The sequence below is a fragment of the Mytilus galloprovincialis genome, chromosome 10 (assembly GCF_965363235.1).
Source record: "Mytilus galloprovincialis chromosome 10, xbMytGall1.hap1.1, whole genome shotgun sequence".
Lineage (NCBI taxonomy): Eukaryota > Metazoa > Mollusca > Bivalvia > Mytilida > Mytilidae > Mytilus > Mytilus galloprovincialis.
The window spans coordinates 66,509,935-66,535,424 of NC_134847.1; the positions used below are offsets into that span (position 1 = coordinate 66,509,935).

Here is a 25,490-nt window from a genome sequence, read left to right on the forward strand (position 1 = left end):
TAAAATTTTAGAGTATTTGCCTAAATATTGCAATTATATTATATAAACATTTATTGTTATACAATGTATGTTGTAATATTTAGAAATAAATTAATGAATTTCACTTATTATTCTCAGATTTTATTGATTTTTTTTTATCATAAAACAATCAATATATAGAATAACACAATAAAATAACAAATAAGTCTTCAAATAAATTAATGTTATTGATTTAAACTAAATTAAATAATACAAATTTCAGTAATATGTTAATGAATAAATTAATTTATATTTTCAAAAGTTTTTTGTTCCACCAATGAAAACTTGCCACCATGTGATATATATATAGGAAATGTAGTTGTGGAAAGTTGTTGTAAACACAAACCACCGTAAAACTTTTCTTGTTTAAAACAGGAAAAGCCCTTTTTTAATTTTTTGTCAACAAATAAAAAAATTTAAGGACATACAAAATTATGTAAATATAACTTCCAGAATAAAATCTGGTAAAAAAATTACCTTTCCTTTTTTTGTTGTATAAATTTTTTTTTCCTTCTTTCCTCAGACGACACATAAAAATATCAGAAACAAAGCTTTGGGTAAATGAATTTAAATATCACAGCAATTTTTTGAAATTGATGTTTAATCTTGAAATTATCTTTTTAGAATCCTACATGCTTTATTAATATTCAAAAAATAAATAGAAATTAATACACAGCCGCAAAAAAGTTAGTTCAAACAAATAACCCTCTAGATCTGCCTTTACTTTCTAAACATGCAAGCATTATACAGGAAGATTTAGAGGTCTTTGAATAATATAGAGCTGATTCCTCCAAATATGGACACTTGATATCTGGGTTCATATTGACTTACAGTAATGCATCATGTTAACTGCAATGCATGTTTAAAAATATGATTTCTGTGCAATTCTTCAGCATAATCATGATAATAAGGTGATAAACTGACAGAAATGAATTTCCTTTCAGACTGGAATATGTATGAATCATGCATGTTTTTCAAAATCCATGAACATATTAAATTTTTTTTATGCAAATTTGATCTTACTGTTTGTTTATACATTTCAAAATTACGAAGCTAATCTCCAAAAATTTTCAACTTGTAATCTCAAATTTACTTAGTGTACATATAATTTTAAAAACAATGTTAACTTAATGCTCAGAGGTCTACTACACATAGTCTTTCCCTTTGCATCTAAACTAATTCGTGTTCATCATTGTTCACATAAGATTTAAAAAGTGAGTGGTAATTTGGCAGATGATAAGAGATTATGTTTATAGGACAAAAAGATGCCATCCTAAATTTGTCATGTTTTGTAAACACACATCACTAAAAATAGATTTATTCTTTTTAAGCAGCCTAAATACTCTGGGGTTTCATTTTGCAACAAAATAAGCAGAGCCCATGTTTTGGGCCAACCCATATGAACCCAGCTATTTTAGTTAACTTCTGAGCAACATAACAGCATTAAGTTTTTGAAATGGCATACAAGAATAGTCTTTAGCTGGTCCTGTATTTTTAAGTCACTTCCAGAAATTTACAAAGCAATTAATGAAAAGGGAAAATAATTTATTTGATGTCAATATGGTCACTCAAGCAATTAAGATCACAATGTTTTTTTTTCTCTCCCCAAATTAAATCCATGTTTTCTCTCCAAGTTCTAAATATCAAACATTTTGCATTACCGGTACATCAAGTCTTAATGCTTACTCCACATCATATCACATATGAGCACATAAAACAACACAATTGTGTCATATCTGAGCAATTAACCATTAAACAATGTATATTAAACTAGAAATAGCACCAAGAATTCATAGCAGCTCATTGTGGGATTAGTACAAGGCTGATTGTGGTATGTTAGCATTTGGCATTCACGTCATTTCACCTAACTTAATGCTAATTTTAGTCCCTTCTAAACTAGGACGACAAAATAAATCTGTTACTACTAATTTTTTTATTGGTTGTACTGGCATGCATTTCTGGCAATAAAAATCTTTTAGTGTGCAACAATATTTCCACAAAACTCTTCTTCCCTATATTTTTTACCATGCTTATTATGTTATTTTTTTTTATTAAACAAATTGCAATATTTCACAAGATTTCAGTGTCTATACATCTCTAATATTTTAATTAGTATATTAAAGAATTATTATATAATTATCTCCCCTTCTACTAATATCAAATATATATCCATGTAAACCTGTTCTTCATCGAACTGATTGCAACAATGTCAATATTCAACAGTTATCCTTTATTCCCTATTGTATAATATTTTTTTTTATTACAATTGAAAAAAAAACGTTGATCTTTCACATTTTATTAGAGATTTGTATATTTTCAAGAAGGTACACTGGTTAGCTCCCTTGTTTGGGCCAGGTTTGTGGACATTTAATTCTCCCATGCTCAGATGGCACACATTTCGGTAAATCATTAAAAAAATTATCTTTAAAAACAAACAGGGAAATTTTGTGTTTTTTAACTGTACAAAGGCACCATATCTCCTGGTTTGCTTACAGCCTTGTTCTACAATTATTTGTATAAAAGTTCATAACGTGATAGCAGCTTCCAGGATGTATATTATACTGAATAACAACCCAATCTGAACCCCACACCATTATATGTTAAATATAACAGTAATAAACAAAGATATTGAATTGACATTTGATTTAGCTCAGGAATCTCATCTAGATCAGTACTTTGAGTAAATATCTTTACTCCCTTTTTTTCCATAGATAAAGAGTTCCTTTAGACTTTTCACCACATCTTAAATTTAGGAGTAATATACACAACTGTTATCACTTCTATCACTTTTTGACATGATTCCAACTAGTTGCACTTAGACTATGCACTTTCAACTTACATTTAACTAGAGAAAGAATTATTTCTAAAAATAACTTTCATACTTGAAAGATGGTTTTCCCCTTGCATTATTGTTTAAAATGAAAGCTGCACCTACACAATCAAGGTCACAAAATAATTGTCAGACTGCACTAACAGTTCAGGCACCTACTTCCAGAATTCTACCTCCTACCAAAAGACCTTGAATGCATTTTATAAAAAGATAAATATCTTCTCTCTCTAAGTACATTGTGACAATCCCCCAAATACATTACATGCATCATTAACACAATCCAAGTATGAATCAACAGAATAAACCACACTTAAATAAAACAATTTACTAATATATCTACCACATACTTAGATCTGCATAAATTGACCAAAATATCAATGCACTTACAAAAGGTTAAAGGTCCTCTACGGGATATTCAAATAAAATCTTTTCAGTTCAGTAAGGGAGACGCTCCCTTATTTTGACATTCTCAAAGGTAGTATAAAGTAATCATATTACCTGAGAAATTTACAAACAAATTACAAGGATATCAAACAAAATAAATTGTTTGGAAAAAGTGGACAAATCATCCATATCAGTTGGAATAGAATGAAATATGAGTAGCATTCAATGTAGGCTATTGTTAACTTACAATCCTAAACTTAGCTCAATTACATTAAAATACTTTTGGAATGTTATTTTCCTGCTCTGCATATTTCCACTATGTTATTGGTCCCCATCTTTGCCATTTTTGCAAACTCTGCATACTCATTAACATTGTTTATATCATATAATGGATATGGCTTCTATTGAATAAAACTTTCTTATTGATAATGATTATTCTGTCATTGTTATACTTCATATCATATTTTGTGTTCCTACTCAAAATTTAAGATTCTTATGGTATTCAAATATACTCAGCTAATACTTAGTCCTAGCCTTGTGCTGTATAAGCACTACCATTTTGTAAAAGTTATCACAAAGAATAATTGTTTACTAGTAGTGACACATTTCATTGTTTCTCGGTAGCAGCACTGTAAAGTGTTTGAACCTAGACATAGTGCAAATAGCATAATATGCATGCCATCCAACAATCCAAGTCAAATGTACAGAAAACTGTAGCTGACTGTCCTAATGAACTTGGTAACCTTCTTAAGAGACACACCAATCTGTTATGTCATAAAGTACTTGTTCCAGTATTAAACACAACCTAATCCCTGTCCTGAACCTCTATCTGGTTCCCAGTACAGAATGACACTGTTATACAACAGACACTCACTGAACTTGTTTTGTATCTCATAAATTACATGCAACATCTATTTAACAAATCCTTGTTTACAACCTTTTAATTACTTTAACTTATGCAAACTTTCCCTGTTTTGTAAGTATTTTTTCTAGGGCCATCTTTTCTCTGTTTTCACTGTCAAATCATATAAATTAACAAATAAATTTATGTCTTCTTTTAAAGGTCATCACCGTTACCAGTAATTAATATCATGCATATCATAAATTTTATGCAAATTAAATAAAAAAGTGTTTTCCCTGATTAAATAACATCTGAACAACTTAATATAGCTATGTCATGTTATATTATAGTATATATATACCATACATTATCTCATATTTTATATAAAAACTGCATGTGGCTTCCAAAAATAAACCACAGACCAGACAAACAAAATACTGTATAAAACGTGTTGAACAGGATCTACTATGTTACTATAACTAGAAATCTTTTTTTTTTTTTAATTTATTATATAGTTGGACAAATTTTTCACTTATCTTTTTATATTTTGACAATCTGCTTCTAAAATCTACTTGTATAATGTATGTACTTATTCAGTCCATTACAGAAATCAAATTAGTAATATTGTATCACAATTTTAATGGTCAAGTAACTTTTGGCTTTTCACTCTCTTCTAAAATAGAATAAAATGATTATGATTTGATTTTAGACATGTCAACTACACCAAAAGAGCAATAGTTTTCCCTTACCCCAATTATATTGTTTATCAGATCTGGTAAAATCAAGTGCAGTTTGATATTGGTTTTGTCAGCAATAAGCCACTATCAAGTGGAGTAAGTCCTATTACATCTAGCAGTAAATTTCTAGAATTTCTTTTTTACTGAGTGAATGAAATATCTAAAATTGATTAGCTTCATGTATAATTAATATTGCCAAATTAACAAATTTTTAAGTGTATTTAAAATTCAGCAAATTGAAAACTCAAAAACATATGACACTTCCAAGTAATGCCTGAAGCAAGACATAGCCCAGGGCTTGGAGTGGGAAAATAATTCACAGATCTAAACTAAAATAGAAGTTGCACAACTTCATCTCCTTTTGAAGAATCTGTACAAGTTTGTTGAAATTCTGTATAGTTGTTTTCAAGGAGTTATGTGAATTAACACAACATGAGAGATGGGTGACATGGATGACAATGCAGACTGATGACAATTCAGACTGACAATGCAGGAGGCATTGAAGTTATTCCAATAAGTCCCTGGCTGCTTTGCTCCTGGACAACACAATTAGTAACAAGACCAAATTATTTCACATTCAAAGTAGTGATTTTAGTGCTTCTAATCTTTTATCTTGATACTTTATATATAATACTGTCCCATGAGCCTTATTTTCAATTTAGTCAATTTCATTAAAAAAATCAAGCTTCAATATAATATGATATAAGACATATATACATTATATAAAACTATTAATACAACACATTAATCCTGTTCCCAGAGACCTGATTCCAAGAAAGAGAGAAATGAATTGCATGTCCTTGACTAATTAGAGTAAGTCAGTCAACATTTCTATATCTGGAGTTTGATTGGGACTCATGTCTTTCATTCCCTGGTGCGTACAAACATACAAACCTATCCCTGGCACCTACATAACTTTTTATAACTTCCATTGTTGATGACACCAAATTGTATTTTTTTAAATTTTTTGTGACTTTTGTTGTGAAATGACACGAACTCTGTGTCAGAACCATCTGTACGATTTATTGGTGTGGGAGTTTGCTATATATCCAATATCTAAGTCAAATCAAACTAGTATTGACATATTCAGTTATCTTGTCCACATTATATTCAATTCACTTTTAATTGAAATGCATGGAAAAATAACATGTACTATATGGAATTAATAACAAAACATGTAATTCTCTGCAGATATTTGTAATAACATAAGTTGGAGTTTTGCACTTTCTAGAAAGCTTGCAGTATTTTTCTTGTAGATTTAAAGCAAGTTTTGGTCTTGCAAAAATTTAGGGGAAAACCCAAATGCGACCTATTTATCATATTTAATGTATATAATTTGGTTGCTTTTAGTATAAATTATTAAATCCATTTTCTGTGTATATCATGAAGGCTTTGTCTTGCACAAAATGGTAAATGTTTAAATAGAATCCACCTTAACAAACTTATCAACTAGTAAAGCATTAATGCAGGAGTTTCTCGCTTCATTGAAGAACCATTGGTGGCCTTCGGCTGTTGTCTGCTCTATGGTCAGGTTGTTGTCGCTTTGACACATTCCCCATTTCCTTTCTCAATTTTATATCAGTTGGAAAACAAAGCAATTATTCATTTACCAACAATAATTGTGTTTAGAACAAAAATTGTGTTTAGAACAAATTACTTGTAAAATGTCATTATGATAAAACAAGTCCTAATTTGTCTATTTTCATTAGTCCTCTAATATAGTACAAAAATGTAGGTGTTCAAATTTTTCCAGTTTCACAAAACACTGGAATTGAATGGTATTATAAAAGAGCAATCTTTTATTTATACTGCACAAATTAGCTTCATTATATGATTATGCTACCAACCTTTCACTTAAGCAATGAGCTAAAAAGCTAGTTGATCAGTTTGAAGTAAATTTTAACTGCAACTGGGTGAAACTTTTCAGCAATTGGTGTTGTAAAATGACACTCACGTTACCTTTATAGGATCATGTAAAACACCCTCATTAATAATATATATATTTCTTACAATGAATAGAATATAAGAGTTAGTTTATATGACTGGTGATATTCTTATTCTAAAAAATAGAATTTACAAACTTTCCAATTGAGATATTTTTGTGTCCAGTGGTAAATATTTCAAACACATACATGCATTTTTTCTTAGTTTCAGTATCCTGATTCAAAGCAGGTTTTATTTTTTGGTCAGGCATGTCCTGGTTACATACATTCCATTTGCTTGGCCATTTGAATTGATTGATCTTTATCTTAAATTCTGATATCAGCTTTATGTTGTAACCATCTTACATTTTACAGTTTCCCATTATTTAATGTTTTAAAAAAGCTACATTCATTCAGTACTATAAGAATAATCAACCTATTATTTGACTTCCATATCCCTTTCTGTGAAAAATAAAGAAAACTAGTAGCTTGACCACTGGACAACATCCTGCCTTGTATGAGAAATAAATGTAATTCTTAATCATGTTCAAATTTCCTTTCTTTTACATGTATGGCATTCTAAACATAAATAAATAGGGAATGTGTCCATGAGACCATAGATGTAATAATGGGTATTACATCTATGATAGACAAAGATGATGCCCTGCTTGCATATCATATAAAGTTATATACAGGCTTTTAATAACTCTACAACGTTTAAATTGACACCACTAAAAACCAAACTTGAACTGTAGTAAGTGGTTATAAGCATTGTGTATAAGTTTCATAACGTTTGGGACAGACGTACGTACAGAGGTACAGATGGACAAGAATAAGACTAAATGCCCCCTCTCAGCTACGACATGGGCATAAAAAAAATCCTTTTTTCTTTGTTTTTCATCTACCAACAAAGAACAAAGTGCAAATAGGTTTGTGTGTTTACTAGTTAAATTATTCAGACCAAGTGTTAAGGTCAGATGGTAACTAGACCAAAAGTCTAACCACAATTTTATCACATTATACTTATGCTTCAATTAGGTAAATGTTACCAATGCCGACTTTTCCAGAATTTCATTTTCAAATGTCTTTAAAACTAATTACTAATTCATGTACATGCTATTTACTTCTGACATTTCCATTCCATCAAAAGAAATTTGTGCTTTACATAATCAAGACTTTAAGAGGGCGTAATTGGAGAAAAACAGAAAATAAAGATACAAAAGCTTTATGATATTACATCCTCTGACATTTACACTGTATCTAATCGATTTTAAATAAATAATCTAACATTTAATGAATCTGTGGTGTTATATACAAACGGAGACATAGTTCTCAAATACCATCATTCAATGTAAGTTCTGACCGACCACAAGATTCACACTTTACAGGATTTTAACAGCTATACACAATTATATAAAAGGTTATTACATCCCGTTAGGTCTATATTACACACATTGTCAGCGGCAATAATCTTAAGTAATTACAAGATAATTATTTCAAATCCCACTTTATATCCTTTTGACTTTTACCTGTTGCTTGTGGGTTGGTTATCACATGAAATTAAACTAATGATAAAGTTTTTAACAAATCGATACAAGAAAGAATTTAAAGTACAAATCTGTACACAAAAGTTAATTCATTCATAAATAATTTGTTTATTTCCACAGAATGTAATAAAAGGTATGAGTATCTATGTTTCCTCTTGGGATTGTCATTTTACTTCCTGTATTCACAGAATAATACTTTTTTTGAATGAGACTAACAGAAGATTAAAATATTTAACAATACTAAAATTAATATAGGAAGTGAAAGAGAAACCACTGGTCACTCATATAAACTGAGTATTTATTGTATACCTGTGAAACTGAATATGCCATATACAACTTACAGAACTTTTTGTAAACACAAATTCACAACTATCCTAAACACCTACAGCCAATTATATATATGAATATCAAAAATTAAAAATTTTCACAAATGAAAGTTTAAAACATTCATCAAGAGAATACCCAGTGCATTTGTTTTATTTCTAATGAATAATTTCCTGTAGTCTTTTATATGGAGAAGCGGGATTAGGAAACTAAAAAAATAAAATTTTCAAACATTGTTTTATTTTCTTTGAACTGCTCTAACTATGAAAGACCTATCAAGTGGTCAATACATAACTAAACACATTTTGCAGCCATCATCATTGGAAATTGTCCAATTAGCAAAAGAAGCATATATCAAAGTCAGACATAGTGTCCAAAGTGTTAGTTATCAGTCTGACCACTAAGTACCTCACTCTCTTTTTCCTCTAGGTATTTCATTCATACAATCTGAGGAGTGTCTTATTAACCCTAGCTATGTGACCTACTACACAGGATTGTACATTAATTCCTCATGTCAGTTAACATTGGATAGGTTTGACTGTGTGGAGTTATTACGGCCTTTCATTCATGAATCTAAGACAAAGACATACTTATGTCAAGTTTTATACATTTGTATCTCAACTGTCTATGGCTTGGAATATATAATACTTGTGCTTGTAAATTTTTAATCTATAAGTAATAATAAGTCAGTAGCAACAGTTTTACTGATTAGCTTAGAGGCTGTTTCAAATTACTTTGCTTAAATATTTGATCTATCAAGCTTCTTAAAAGTTTTTAATGGATAGATGGATTAGTGTGTAAAATCCAGTGGCAGATATTACACACATTTCTAATCAGCACGTTAGTTTTACAAGAATATGAACTCTGATTTGTTCCAGACTGACATGTTGAACTCTTTATTTAATATAATAAGTCCACAAGGTGATTATCTGTTGATAAAAAACATGTCACACCTTCCTGACAAATTATTCCAACTTCCATCTGACCATGTCTCTGCTCTTAATTACCGGAGTACATTGAATACATTTTCCAATAATTTGGTTTTATTATTGCGCTGTTTAAGGGGAACAGACCCCTGATCTGCTGCATTTTAAACATATTACCAAATGTTTTCAATTATGAGCATTTGTGATGACAACTATTTAAGAAACATGTGTCATGATATTGCACATTTATTTCATTATAATATATGTATTTGTTAAATATACAGTGGGGAATTGTTTCATCAGAACAAACTGTAAAAATATAATAATGATACAGATTACCACTTAACCACAAAGGTTGGTAATTTAATTGATTATCTGAGGTTGAAAGGAATGGAACAACTTTTGTTCTTTTTTTCATAAAAAGACAACTAAAAATTTGAAAAAAAAGTTGCCATTTAAAACATTATTGTTGAATCAAATATGATAAACTGATTTCAACTGTATAGACGTCTTTTAAAATTATCGGAAAAAAGAGCATTTATTTTAATTTTGATTGCCTTTTGTTACATTAAATTTGCCTGAGGGTATGAACACAGTGAGTGCTCTTTGTGTGGCCTTCCCGATAGATCATTTTTTTAAATCCTTAATAAAGAAAACTGCTTTTTCATTCCATGTAAAGCAAACTTAACAAAGAAGACAGTCCTCTGACTCACAAGAAATCAGTTAATAGTAATATCCCATTAACCTAGCTTTGACTATTGTCATATTGTACTAACTACCTCAAGTACTAATCTACTTATCATTAAATACTGATCCAGTGATTCTTTATAACATATGTTTTCTGTTCAAAAGAACATGCTGATTTTTACATATTATAAAAATCAACAAAAGAACATGAATCATTTTCTGACTAATACAAGTTCAACGAGAAATTGTTTACTGTAAAACAGTACGAAAAGTTTTGATCAAGGTTTCAATATATGGCAGTTTACCAGGTCCTAATATTATTTTTATTTGTGTTTGCCAAAAATCAAGTATTCTTGACACAGTAATTAATAAATTACTGCACTCTAATTTTATGTAAATGCCAGGATGTGATGCATTATTATGAGTGAAGAGTCAAATAAAAGTAAGTCTAGTAAACTCATCAGAGCTTTAAATAGAAATGTACAAATGAGTTTCACTTGCATATTCTGGAAGAACAGTGTCCCCTCATCTCCCACACCACCCCCAGTGTAAAATTTTACAGGAAATAAGGAATAAGATGAATGTGATTTTCAAAATCAATTAAATTATGTAATAACCTTAACTGTGAACTTTAAGATTATAACTTCAAGGTGTTTAACAACATTGACTCTAATCCCTGAGGGTGTTAAAAATTTAAAGTCACTTTTTTCTACAACTTTATTAACAGGGTACCTTGTTTGTGAAAGCCTAAGCAAAAAGGAAGTGACAGCTTTTCTTGCTGTTTTGGGGGGAAGGTTGGAGTGCAGAGTATATATCATGTATATAATTGCCATTTTCAAAATACTCAAAAATGCATTCTTTTGGATAAATATATACTTATATTAAAAATTTATGTAACAACCAGTTAATTTTGCTTATAACATAACCTGGTAACTAAAGAAATCACTCTAGAAAGTTGTGGACCATTTTGCAAAGCATTAATCTAATGATGCAGAATATCATAGTCAATAAAAAAAACTTAATCTACCTAAAGCATGAATATTTTTTCTGTCTATAGATGAAGAAAATAACATAAAAAATGTGGTGCACACCAAATAACCTATGCAGGTGAAACACACTTTTATGTTATTTCATATATCAGAAAATATAAAGTATAGGCAAAAGTGTTGGAAGTGGCATTAAAAACCAATAATCAATCAATCAATCAAAGATCTGACAAAAAAATCAACTTCATAAACCCAAAGGACAAAATCATTATCATATATAAACCACAGTTGGGGTTCCTGCATTTCTTGTGTCTTAATGCTTTTATTTCCAGGATGAAAGCACAATTTGTCACCCAGAATTATGATAATAAACCTTTTCATTCCTTTACAATAAAAAATATTATATTTTACTATTTTCAAAATAATTTCTATTGGTCATATTTATTTTCTTACTCTTAAAAGTTTTCAAAGTAATCTAAATATCTTGAAACAGGATGACCCAATTATGGAATTTTTTTTTTCCCATGGCTAAATATAAAGATTATTGCCATTGAGAAACAATAAAAAATCCCACATACAATTGACAAATATTTCATTATCTATGAATAGGTATGTTATCAATATACAAAGGTATTTAACTAAATCTCAATCAAATTGATTTCACTTTTTATTACACAATTTTCTGTCACTTAAATCACAGGAACATTTATTATCTCCTTTAACCTTGAATTAAATCTGTGAAAAAGAAGTGCCGGTAGGATTTGTAAACATTGACCGCCCCCACATAACTACCTTATTACCTGCTACCCTCATTCACAAAATATCATAGTTTACACACCTACACACATACTCTGATGATCATTCAAGAATGAAAATAGTAAGGGGTACCAAAGGGAGAAATCACTATACCTTATCATTTTACAGCAAATTTCATTCATAATATTCAATGCAATATTTACTCTTTTAGATAGTTTTGTTTATCAAGGGAATTACAAATACAAAACGGTCATAAATAATTTCATCAATGATCATTTGAATATTTTACAAAACTATTTTTCCTTCAAAAACCTGTAAGTTTTGTATTATTTGTATACAAAAGATTATATAATAGATAACTGTTTTGCCATTCATACATCAGAGGAATTGTAATATTGTATATAAACCACAATGGTATGCTGATCTATGCTGTCAGAATCAATAAAACCATAGTCTGCTTTTAAAGCTTTGTGTACAGTAAAAACAATATTTGCTAGCAGTGTAGGACTGTGCTGCTCTTAATACATCAATGAGTCCAATGAGTTGAACTTTCGAAAAAAGAAAAAAAAAGACAAAGCTTCTTATATACACTTGGTCCTATATAGAATGACCACTATTACTTTGTCATAAAATCACAAAAGAATGATTTTGTTTTTGTCTGGAATAGTCATCTGATAACCTTGTTAGGACTAAAATAACGGGGAAGAAATCGGTAACATCCTCTAATCTTATCATAATGTCCACTGTTAATAGATTTGTTAACGTTTAATAAATTGTCAGGGATTTTCTATGTTTACAAACCCAAGAAACCAAATAAATATGCAAATTTCCTTTTATTCAATAACAAATGATTCCTCATAATTACAGCAATAAAAATTGTAATAAACATGATTATGACACCATTCTGTAACAATGTATTTCATCCTCCAAAGATTTTTAAAAGCATGATGAAAACTCGGCAAATGGAATTACCATATAAAAAGGACAACATAAATTCACACCTGCAATGACCAATGGTCCCACACAATAGACCAGCGCTTCCAGACGAACTTGCGTACGTCACGTTGAAGTGACAATATTATTAACTAAATTTAATGCTTGAGGCTCTTACAATGATACAAAGACATCCCTTGTAGCATGATCAAAAATTTCAAAAGTTTTATTACTAATGAATTTAAAAGCAAATTTGTAAACACCCTATATATCTGTACAAGGTTTTCATCAAACCATGTAATTACATAATAAAAAGCATTAAATTAAACGCCATTCATTGTTCTTACCCGTCTCTCAGGTTTTAGTTAATGAGTGTTCGTAATGGTAATGCACACAGCAGAGTCTTTATTTCAAATCATTTCAAGAGCATAAATCTTTACGTCTTTTAAGTTTAATGTGTATCTTTGAAGTCTTTATGTGCAGAATAATTATGCAAACAAATTTACATTTCAATAAAAATGTGCAGTGTAACAAATTACATGTAGTTCTTAATTCAACAATAGTTGATAGTATTCTAAATCTGAGCTGAAAAAAATCAGCGAAGTCAGCTTCAAACTAATTCTTTACATTTACATTTCACACATAAGAGTGTATCAAATTTCTTATTTCATATTTAAACAATGCACAAAATGCCATGAAGAAATGCCTTTCTTACTTTTTTCGTTAGTTTAACCTATGCTAGAAAATAAAGGGAATGTAACAGAAAGGCAGTATATATGTTTTTTTTAAAAGAAGACATTATCCCCTTAAAAAATGAGTGTTAAACTTTCCTTATTGGATTGAACTGTCTATTATAAATTCATGGATAAATGCATGTTTAAGCAATTTAAAACTAAGTTTTCACCGAATAATATAATATTATAGATCTGTAATGATCCCTATATAAAATATGGTAGGTTCTAAACACTAAATTATTCATCGTCTAATCATGGAAACATATGTAAGCTGTATTTTATATATTAAAATATGTGCAGCGGTGTTGAATAATTGAATCAAAAAGCAACAAATGCATCCCGTGAAGTCCATCTGTTATAAGCAAAGTCACACCACAATGGCTGAATACGGTTAATCAATAGCAGTCATTATTCCTCCCAATTCAAACCCTAACTATTATGGTCAATAAACACACCATAATCATCACCATCTAATCTACAGCATTAACAATATTTTTATTTCCATTTCAACTGCTTTTTGTCACAATAGTAGAAATTGGTTTTCATCCCTTGATATCATCAAAATCTTATGATGATCAGCAATAAAAATCTTACGTTTGTCACCAACCACTGGCTATACCTGTCATTGTCACATGCCAGGCATTGTGTCGGAAGACGTTACCAACCTTCATCAGGTGGGCTTCTAAAGAAATATGGAGATTACATTGAACCTGGAGTAAAAATTAAAAGCCTATCATAATCATAAGCTTAATATCAAAATACATCTTATTAAACTATGGCTCATTGCTTTCATAGTTTTTTTACTTTTCTTTTTGAAGTAACAACAATAGGAAATGTAAATCAGTTTGTTTTTACACATTTGTAGAAAATCTGCCTTCAGTTTAAACAATATGCAGGTGTTTTTGCCAGAAATGATGAATTAAGATTAAGCATAGAAATTATTTTTTCTTCCGTATTTCTTCAATTTTCAAAAGAACAGAGTTTTCTATTCTGTGTTGAAAGAATAGAAATTAATAGCCCAGCAATAATGAAAAGAAAATGCATTAGTATTCAATATATTCATTAGGCACAAAATGCCATATTAATTTCTCAAAGTCTTTTTGAGAATGAAATCACCTGAACTGAATAAAATAGTTTTTTTCAACATCCTATTTATTTTACAATCAGTATGATGATTTTTTACCAAATATTTTCCTTTTAAACAGAACCTTCTAGGCAAGGTCATCAACTTCAAGTGTCATTCATTACCACAAAAGTCTGTCAGTAATTTTGGAGGCTATTTTATAGACTAGAGACTTTTTTAAGCTCTTAATTTTTAACCATCTGCCCAAGAATAAATACAATCAAAATTCACCTCATTTTCCCATTAATATGCTCCTTTTTATGAGCAACTTGACAAGTGTTTATTTGTGTATCCCTTGACCCCAAACGATACTCATGATCAACCCAAAGATGGTTTATTCCTTTGCCGATAATATTCTTTTTTTGTTTTTGTTCACCTAACAATACTATTACAACATATGGTCTGTTTGTAGATTTATGTTCATCATGAATTTTTTATCCTTACTTGATAAAATTAGCCTCATTTAAATTCAGCTTCAGGCCTTTGATAATCTTTCATATAATTAATTTTGGGAAAAGTATGAAAATGAAAATGAATATTAATTACTCCTAATTTAATCTGAGAAATGAATACATCATAAACTATCTGCTTGCATTATTACTCAATGTGCCTTAACACATAGTTGTCTTGATATAAAACAATATAAAACCATAACACAGATGGACAAATTTCATGAAATCTTGTTCTGAGATCAGAGATCTTATCGCTATTGTGATACCTTTAAATGATTTGATTATTGGTACAGATAAAGTCCACCATAAAAGCTGAATATAAAAAAACTCAGTACATCTTTAAGTGAGAAGAGGATGGGATGAGAAGGGACAAGAAATAGTCCACTTACAAAAGGGCAATAAAAAATATGAAGACCAGGATGATGCTACAACTTTCAACAATAACCAAATTATAATGAAGAAATTTACTGCTGTCGATTCTAATTCAGATTAAATTATAACACAATGAATTTGTATTGTGACAGGAAATAATTTTCCCTCCAACAATATCATTACTGGAAAAGTTTTGATATCCAAACCTCAATGGCATGGAAATGTCGAATTAGCATGAAAATTCTATAACTGTGCCCATATTACTCATTTGAATTATGACAGAGTTGACAAAAATATTTTTGTTCATGCTAATTGTAGCAGTTCTTATATCAAGAACTTGTCAGTGTATATTAAATTTGTAATAAACTGTTCCCTACATTCCAGAGTGAATGCTTTCATTAAGCTGTGCATACATCATTTGTTGTGAAATAGTATTGTGGATTAGTTTTTGCCTGGTGTGAGCTTTTCTTATACTAAAAACATCTGTTGAATTTCTATTGTGAACCAGTGCTGTGGATTAGTTTTGGCCTGGTGTGAACTGTCATTATACTTACATCATCTGTTGAGTGTCTGTTGTGAACCAGTGCTGTGGATTAGTTTTGGCCTGGTGTGAACTGTCATTATACTTACATCATCTGTTGAGTGTCTGTTGTGAACCAGTGCTGTGGATTAGTTTTGGCCTAGTGTGAACTGTCTTTATACTTACATCATCTGTTGAATGTCTGATTTGAACCAGTGTTGTGGATTAGTTTTGGCCTGGTGTGAACTGTCATTATACTTACATCATCTGTTGTATTTCTGTTGTGAGCCAGTGCTGTGGATTAGTTTTGGTCTGGTGTGAACTGTCATTATACTTGCATCATCTGTTGAGTGTCTGTTGTAAACCAGTGCTGTGAATTAGTTTTGGCCTGGTGTGAACTGTCTTTTTACTTACATCATCTGTTGTATTTCTGTTGTGAACCAGTGCTGTGGATTAGTTTTGGCGTGGTGTGAACTGTCATTATACTTACATCATCTGTTGTATTTCTGTTGTGAACCAGTGTTGTAGATTAGTTTTGGCCTGGTGTGAACTGTCTTTATACTTACATCATCTGTTGAATTTCTATTGTGAACCAGTGCTGTGGATTAGTTTTGGTCTGGTGTGAACTGTCTTTATACTTACATCATCTGTTGAATGTCTGTTGTGAACCAGTGTTGTGGATTAGTTTTGGCCTGGTGTGAACTGTCATTATACTTACATCATCTGTTGAATTTCTGTTGTGAACCAGTGTTGTAGATTAGTTTTGGCCTGGTGTGAACTGTCTTTATACTTACATCATCTGTTGAATTTCTATTGTGAACCAGTGCTGTGGATTAGTTTTGGTCTGGTGTGAACTGTCTTTATACTTACATCATCTGTTGAATTTCTGTTGTGAACCAGTGCTGTGGATTAGTTTTGGCCTGGTGTGAACTGCCTGGCGCTGTATTTCCATCTTTGTTACTCATCTTCACCAATCAAATGCCTGAAAACATGTGAAATTATAAAGTATAATCAAAACGCATTTTTAGTCCATTCATTGAACAACATTTCCCCAGCTTATAATTATCCAAATAACAATTACAGTAATTGCATAGACATTCAAATATTTTATTTTTCTCAAAGGTCTTTTGAAATTTGCACCGTTGTTTTTTATTTGTATATTGCTTTGTTTTGAGTGGTTATCTCAAGTGCTGGAATACATGAAACCTGATACAGAATCTGAAGTACATCATAGGATGTGTTACGTACGTGTGATGGTGATGCATTGTTATTACGTACATGTGTACTTGTGATGTAATCAGTTAAGTGTGTACGTCACTTAAGTATTTCCCTTACAAATGGTCACACAGATGTTTCTTTGACACAGCCACAGAAGACCAATTATAACTAAATATAGATACATGTAAAACTAATAATTTTACGATTGTCTGAAATATTAAACCAACAACTTGATTTAATGGCTTTATTTAATATCTATAGTCATTTTTGAAGCATAATACTTCTAATTTGTTTGTAATAAAACTATTTGTGAAATGTTAAATGCTGATTCACGTCAAATTATTATTGATAGGAAATACAATTATAAATAATGTAATCCTCTTTTATACAGGATTAACATTTCAGCAATAAAATAAAACTTGTAAATACATCATAGGTGAATTCACTATAATGCGCAAAATAAATTTTAACAAGCATCTCAGGGGACTTATATTGTTGTAGGAGAAAGCAAAAATTATCTTCACTACTAAATTTTATAATAGGATGTTAAAACAAAATTAGAAAGGGAAAATTAATATAACATGCTTTCACACCTTTAAAATCTAACATTTATTCAAGGGTCAAAGAGCATGAAACATCCTATTATGTATGATGTACATGCTAATGTCTATGCTTGTACCTATGTTTAGGAGGTCCTATTCAGAATTAAATAGAACGTTATCCTTGCTGAGGCTGTTTTTGTGGGGTGGTTTTTCATCTTACTTTTTTTCCTCCTTGTTGGACTTTGGATTTGATACACTGACATAACTTTACAAATTAATTCAGGAAATTAAAAAGAAATATTTACTATTACCTTTAATTTACATAGCGGTGACGGGAAAGTAATCGCGTATTAAACCACTCATCAATGTGTAATGTGGTTACACCAAGTTACACTTACGTACAAATAAAAACGTCTTTGATGTGGTTTTACATATGATATATTCTGTGTACTTTATGGACTTTAAACAATTAAACAGCATTTGTTTCCTACACAAGATCTTACTGAAACACCTCTTTCAAAATCGGTGAACTTTACAATTATAGTAAATTTTATCATTAAGCCGGATTAATTGTGGTTTTTAAAAACCAACAGATGAGGAAAACTCTGATAATGCCATAACAGATCAGATTGTTTGTATTGTTTTCTTTTGTTTGTTTACTTCCGATGTACTAGTTGACCTAGAAATTAGTCGCCCATTTCTTATAAATTTAACGCAACAGAAGATCTGCAATGTTATTTTCAGAAGTGTGGCAATCTGGTTAACCGCACCTACCTATTTACAAATATGATCAGTGCAGGTTACATGTCAAAAATATACAAACATGCAATAGTGTTTGTCATTATGATGCAAAAGGAAACTTTGTTGGTCTATTTTTAACTCGTTTTAAGATAGTCAAAGTTTCAACAAAATTATACGCACAATCAAATCCTACATTAGTTGTTAGTTATATCATGGAAGTATTATAGTGAATATAATACTTCCATGTATAAATCTAAAAGTACTCTTAAAACATGCAGGAAGTTAATTCTTATTATGCTACTATGTACTTTAACAATATGACACCTCAATCCTGAGAGGATAGCTCTTAACAGTTTGAAACCTTATTCCTAAGAGGACGGCTCTTAACAATTTGACACCTTATTCCTAAGAGGATGGCTAATTACTTGCTTCCTAGCTCAACTACTACAACAATAGACTCAATTTAATGATTTCTGAGAAAACCAATAATTTTCTTTTTTTCATTATTTGTTATTGAATAATTTCAAAACAATCAGTGCTAAACGAAAAAATTCAAATTGAAAATAATTCCGTTTAAGACCCAAAATTGTATATATAGGTATGTGCTTTAATTAAATGATCTTGTACTTAAATTCCAAAGTTAAACCTACCAGCAGGCAATTACTGTTTTAATATGTCTAAGTACCCTAAGTAATCTTGATCTTCATACATAACCTATTACATAGAGAAATTGATCATTCTTTAATTAGCCTGAAAATAACAATCACAAGCTAAAAATAAATGAGAAATTGAATTATAACGTCCGTATAAGTGACATCTCACTTCTTGTCAGCTATAATATAATCAAGCTAAATTTATTGTATGTTTTTGATCTAAGTGATAAATAATGATATTTTTAGCTAATCAAATAACATGACCCAAGGGTTTCCATAAAGTTTTCATTATGTACCCATCTGATATGGCCCTGATTTTTTGGCCACAAGAATGCCAAACATTTGAATTATGTCTTATTCCCAGAGCTGTATTATGGCACCTAAGCTATAATACCTGGGACAAAGACATTCAGGTGACAATTTACCTGTAGAAGCTAATTTGTCTACAATGGAATTCCAAACACTTTAGGATTGTCAATGCATGACTAATACAACATGTTTACAAAATAAATTTGAAGTAATATTGGATCCTTATAACAGTTTACAAATAACCTATTGCCTTTAATATTAATTTAATGTTACACATATTTGTTTAAAGGTGTTTAAATACTTGACCCACCAAATTTTATTTTTAATTTTACATATTTTTCTTCTTATTAATATTTTTCCATATATGACTAGATCCTTGTACTTTTCTGTGAAAATGGCCATGTAAAAAATACCTAAAATTTGTTGTCAAAATGATTTTTATAAAATCCTGCATTGTGGTTTTGTCAAAATTTTGCACTTAGAAGGTAGTTTAGTCTCCAACTTTAATCTAATACACTATTTATATTATTGCAAATTTGATAATTTTTTACAATACATATTTGAACCGCTTTTCCAGGCTTCTGTAAAACTTAGGTATGATGCATGTGACGTTTTATTCACAATATCTATTTCCTATTCTTTTATAACAAAACTATGAATTAACTTATAGATTTATTTTCTAAATGTGTCGATTATTTCAAAATCTCTTCTGGCTATGCATGCTTCCAATATTTTAGAAATATTATCTTTTGTTTTTCTTTTGCAAAAAAATAAGTGTTTTCAAGAATTAATGCTGTTATGTCTTTTTTTCTCAATAACATTAAGATTTACACCATACATAGCTTACACAATCTCTATCAGATGGAGGCAAATTAGTATATAAATAAACCAAAAATATACACAAGACTTCTCATAACCATTTTTCCCTCAACTCTTATCATATACTTTCAGCTATTCATTCACAAAAATTAAACATTTGGTGGTGCCAAGGATTTGTATAGTGATACAAATCCTTGATGGTATACACTGTATAGTGTTATAAACAGGGAGACAACTCCTGTCGTACAAGTATATGTACATGTACTTTTTATAAAATCTTTATAGAGAGACTCAATGATTCTTAAATGCTTATTGGTTGTTAAAGATAGTCTGAGTTAGTGCAAAGTAAAATTATTTAAAACAGTGGTGGTCCCTTCATTTTGGAAGACCAATGAATTGAATGGGGACATATAGTTGGAACACCCCCCCCCCTTTTTATCCTTAGTTGGGAACACTCCATCCCTTTTAAAAATGACTGGAATCGCCACTGCTTTAAAATAACAAATAGCAGAAGACCAAATAGACAATTTACCCTCAAAAAGCTCTGTCAGAAAACCAAATAATACAGAATGGAGAAAGGGGATATTGAGACTCAATATTAAACTGCTGCATTGTGAATGTACATTGTTGTTAGCCACACCTTAATTCAATGCTCATTTATAATCTTAGTCAGAGACCTTGTAACTTCCAGCTATCTCCCACTTTTGTAATCTCTTTTTTAGAGAGGGATTTTACTTACAATAAAGGATGTTATTTGACCCTTTACCCTTGATATGTTAATGTCTGAAGTTTGACAAACTAGCAAATATCAATCAGTTTTGTTTTAATTTAAAATAATACATCTCAAGTAGACTAAATTACATCAAAGATATTTTTATTCATCATCGCTAGAATAACTGTAGTAATTCCAATGGTTCCAAATTTAATGTTTCAATATTAAAACAATTATTTTTTTCTCTGGATTTTTACAGATGTAATTCTTACACTCTATACATTTTCTTTTACATGTTTTTAGGAAACAAATTTAATTTTTTTACTGAACCAAAAAAGCATTAACAAAGTTACAGACCCCAAAAGGAGGGGAAATACATAAACCTGACAAAAGCAAAAGCTTGCATGCATGACTCTGTCTCCAAAGGAACTAATAGAAAACAACTGTCGCATTCCTGACCAATTGCTACAAGGCTTTTGTCACAACAGTAAATGAATCAATACATGTCATTAAAGTAAGATACAAAAACTTTCTTCTTTCTCTTTAATATTACTGCATCCCACACAACTACTTCCTTCTGTAATATGATACAATGTCTTCTGGTGAAATTATATCGTCCAGAAATAGCTGGTGCATAGCGAATATTACTATTTCCCCTACACAAATGTCCAATGGCTATTAACTTTCTGTAATCTGGTGCTGAAACAGCTTCAATATCCTGTACCACAAATGTTAATCGCTGATTCAAAATAAAATCTTAAGTCCTCTAATTAATTAGTCCTTTGATTCAAGTTCTTTGAAATTCGAAATTCAAATAACATTTGAAATCAAATATTCATATTAATCAAGCATGTTTAAAACATGATTTCCTTAATATTTTTTATTATAGAAATAATGCATGAGCAGTTTTTATCATTGCTTAAAATGAAAAGTATATAAAGTAAGTACAAAAGTCACTGTCAGTTTATTTCAAGATTAGGACAATGAAAGGTAACAGTTCTTTTTAAAGTTGTTCGTTCCTCTTGTTTCTTTATTTGCCAGATTTTCTGAATTATTTCTAGCTTGCTGTTCAGTGTGAGCCAATGCTCTGTGTTGAAGACTGTACTTTGACCTATAATGGTTTACTTTTATAAATTGTGACTTGGATGGAGAGTTCATTGGCACTCATACCACATCTTCTTATGTCTATCAATTTATAACAGCTTTTCAAAAAGCTTGATATTTTGAAACAGAACAGGGAACATCCTTAATAGTCCTTGATATGTTTGACATTATTAGAATATCTGTATCACAGATGACCAAAGATATGTTCATAGCCATCTGCAACATATTAAAGGGGTTCCCCTAGTCGGGCAGGATCTGCTTCTTTTCCAGAGCACAAAACTTCAGCTCACCCCAAGTTTTTGTTGGTATTTGTCCTGCTTAGTCTATAGTTTTGTGGACTATTGTGTGTCTTTTTTCCTTCTTTTTTTTTGGCAATGGTGTTGCTTATTTATTTGAAAAATGATTTTTAATTTTCTCTGACCTCTGGACACAATTCCTTGCCATAACTAAGATAGAATAATGTCAAACCATCTACTATCAAAGCTAAATGCATTTTTATTTTTATCATGTTTATCAACATATTTACATCTAAGGGTACTTTCTGCTTTTTCTGTTTTAAAATCATACAAATATTTACCCATTAATAATACAATCAAGATCACGATTACATTCAGCAGAGAATTTCTCTTTCATAATATCAATATTTTTAGCTTTTAAAAAATCAATATCAGGATGCAAATCTCTAGAAGGATTAACCAAAGACATTTTGACCTTTACGTTTAACGGCTTTCTGTGATTTTTTCCGTTTATTTCCTAATTTTCTGTGTGGGAAGACAAAATACCAGAGGACGTTTTCTGTAAAAATGACATTTTTACTTGATTTTCATCTCTTTGGAGAATTATTTTTATTTCTATATTAAAAAAAAACAACGTGTATTACAATTAGGTGAAAACAATAATGCATTCGTTAAATACATATTAAATAAAATATCAAATTAAATCCCCTAAGAAATAAGTTAATTGTAATTGTATCATTTATGACAACAGTCAGGTAGCGGAATCTATTTATGGCACTACAATCTTACCATACATGGTCTTTCTCTAAACCAAGAAGATTTTTTATGAAAATCTTCATACATATGAACATAATGATGGTTGCTAACATTGTGACAGAAAAACTTAAGAATAGGTCCTTATTAAGACTAATAAGAATAAAATGATCTCTTTCACCTTAATTGCTGAATCAATAAAAAGGTTGATATTGAAATTACTGCTTAGGTGATTAGAAGAATGCATAAGACATACTATTTTTGCATGCAAAAAAATCTGGGTTATTTTTTAGTAATAATAGAGTATACATAACTCTTTATAAGGTAGCAATAGGGTTAGTTGAGGTAAAAAATAATAATGTTTTGATTTTATCCAGTCAGTAAGATTTTTACATAAGAGTACAAAAACTCAATTTTAACTGTGCTTTTATGTCAACCTAGAGTCTTAACAAAGTGTTTTGGGAGGTGTATAACATTATGATAGTAACAACCTAACTGATACTGATTATTATGATTTTGTATGTGCAATATTACCAACTGCTTATCCAGCAGTTATATTTTTAATCTGACCTGAATGTGTAGGGATTTTTTTGGTAAAGAACATCTAAACAATATCTTTAAACGAACATTTCAGATTGCCAATTTTGTTTTAGAGAATATCAAACATGTGATTTTCTACTAGGTGAAATTGGAATCTGTGTGGCTCCACTGTGGTGGCTACTGCAAATCATCAGCATAAAATGAGAAAAAAAAATGTCTTTGGAATCCAAGTGAACAATCATTTTTTTAAGAAGCCTTCTAAGATTTGGTCATACTTTTCATAGATGAAAGATAGAAATCAAGTTTTTTTTTAAATAGGGCATAATTCCAGAAATGTATGATACAAGAATTTTTTGAAATATCTATACTTAAAGTCATATAATTCTTTAGAAAAAATAGTTTATTTGGTTAATAAGGAAGCACACCCTCTATGGATCCAAAACTAATTTACCCTATGGATAGGCAGTTATAACCTTATCATTGCCCCATACCTTCTACACATACTTCATACATGTACTAATGAAGATTGTTAAAAAGATTAAATCCTCCATTCTAATGCAACAACGTTTGTAACGTTCATTTTGATTGGAAAACGTCACTTTCTTACATGGCAATTGACAATTGATGCTATGGGACGCAAGCGCAGACGGCATATGACAGATTTTAAATACATGTTTTAACGTTGTTTTCTGTCAGTTTCATTAGAATGGAGATAACAATATTGTATTTTAAGCTCCGACGGCATCAACTGGGGATTTGATGGTCGCAAATACCCGTTTACTGTCTCCACTTAGGCGTCGCCAGTAAACTTAATTTGCGACCATCAAATCCCCAACTGATGCCGTCGGAGCTTAAAATACAATACAGTTATCTCCTAAATACTGCATGTGCAATTGAAGATTTCTAGCTATTAAACAGTTTACGCAGTATTGTGCTTTTGTGCTATTGAAGATTTCTTGCTTTTACATAATACTGTGCAATAAAAGATTTCTTCTTGAGGATTTTCAAAAACATTTGAAATTTCAAAAAATTTGAAGAAAAAAAAATAAACCCCCAAAATAAATTGGAAAAAAAATCCCCCCTCCCCCAACTTTTTGACCCCCTTTGCAGTAAGTACCCCCAAACTCAATCACAGACTTCCCTTTGTAGTATAAAACCTTGTACATATGTAGTACAATTTTATAAAGATCCATACACTTAAACACAAGTTATTGTCTCGAAACAAGAAAAATGTGTTTTTGGCTCCTTTTTTGCACCTAATTCCAGAATGTTTGAGGCAATTACCCCCAAAACTCAATCCCAGCCTTCCCTTTGAGATATGGAACCTCATGGTACAACTTCAGAGAGATCCATACACTTACACCTACAAAAGTTTTGTTCAAAAACTACAAACATGACAAATATGCTTATGTTTGCCCCTTTTTTGCATTTTTCCCCCTTTTTCCTAAACTGTTGGTACCATAACCCCCAATATCAATCCCAACCTTCATTTTGTGTGTTTAACCTTCTGGTAAAATTTTATACAGATCCATTCACTTAAACTAAAGATTTTGTCTGTAAACCAAATGTGTCTTCCAACGACGACATGATAGCATTTATACAAACACAAAATATTTTGCAGTCATATAAAAATGGTTATAGATGATAAAGCTTGTAGTTTCACAAGAATAGAAATCTGTAAACTCCTAATCAGATTTGTTTTTAAACTGTCTCCAGCAGCCCTCTGATTGTATGTCAGATGATTTTTTTTATACATCTTTCTTCAAAGATA

The 25,490-nt window shown here is 30.3% G+C and overlaps 2 protein-coding genes across 13 annotated transcripts in view; one reads left to right on the forward strand and one right to left on the reverse strand.

Moving 5' to 3' along the window:
* Positions 1-25,490, reverse strand: part of LOC143048162 (transcription initiation protein SPT3 homolog) — a 77,121-nt gene that overhangs the window by 43,874 nt on the left and 7,757 nt on the right. For 4 of the 12 annotated variants that reach the window (XM_076221671.1, XM_076221678.1, XM_076221672.1 and 1 more), the window contains one exon: positions 16,963-17,074. In XM_076221671.1, coding sequence (XP_076077786.1) covers positions 16,963-17,057 — 95 coding nt within the window. In that variant the 5' untranslated portion in view covers positions 17,058-17,074. The other 8 variants (XM_076221674.1, XM_076221676.1, XM_076221675.1 and 5 more) reach the window with 6 other exon arrangements.
* Positions 1-25,490, forward strand: part of LOC143048161 (runt-related transcription factor 1-like) — a 42,468-nt gene that overhangs the window by 1,058 nt on the left and 15,920 nt on the right. The gene's annotated exons all lie outside the window — the stretch shown is intronic.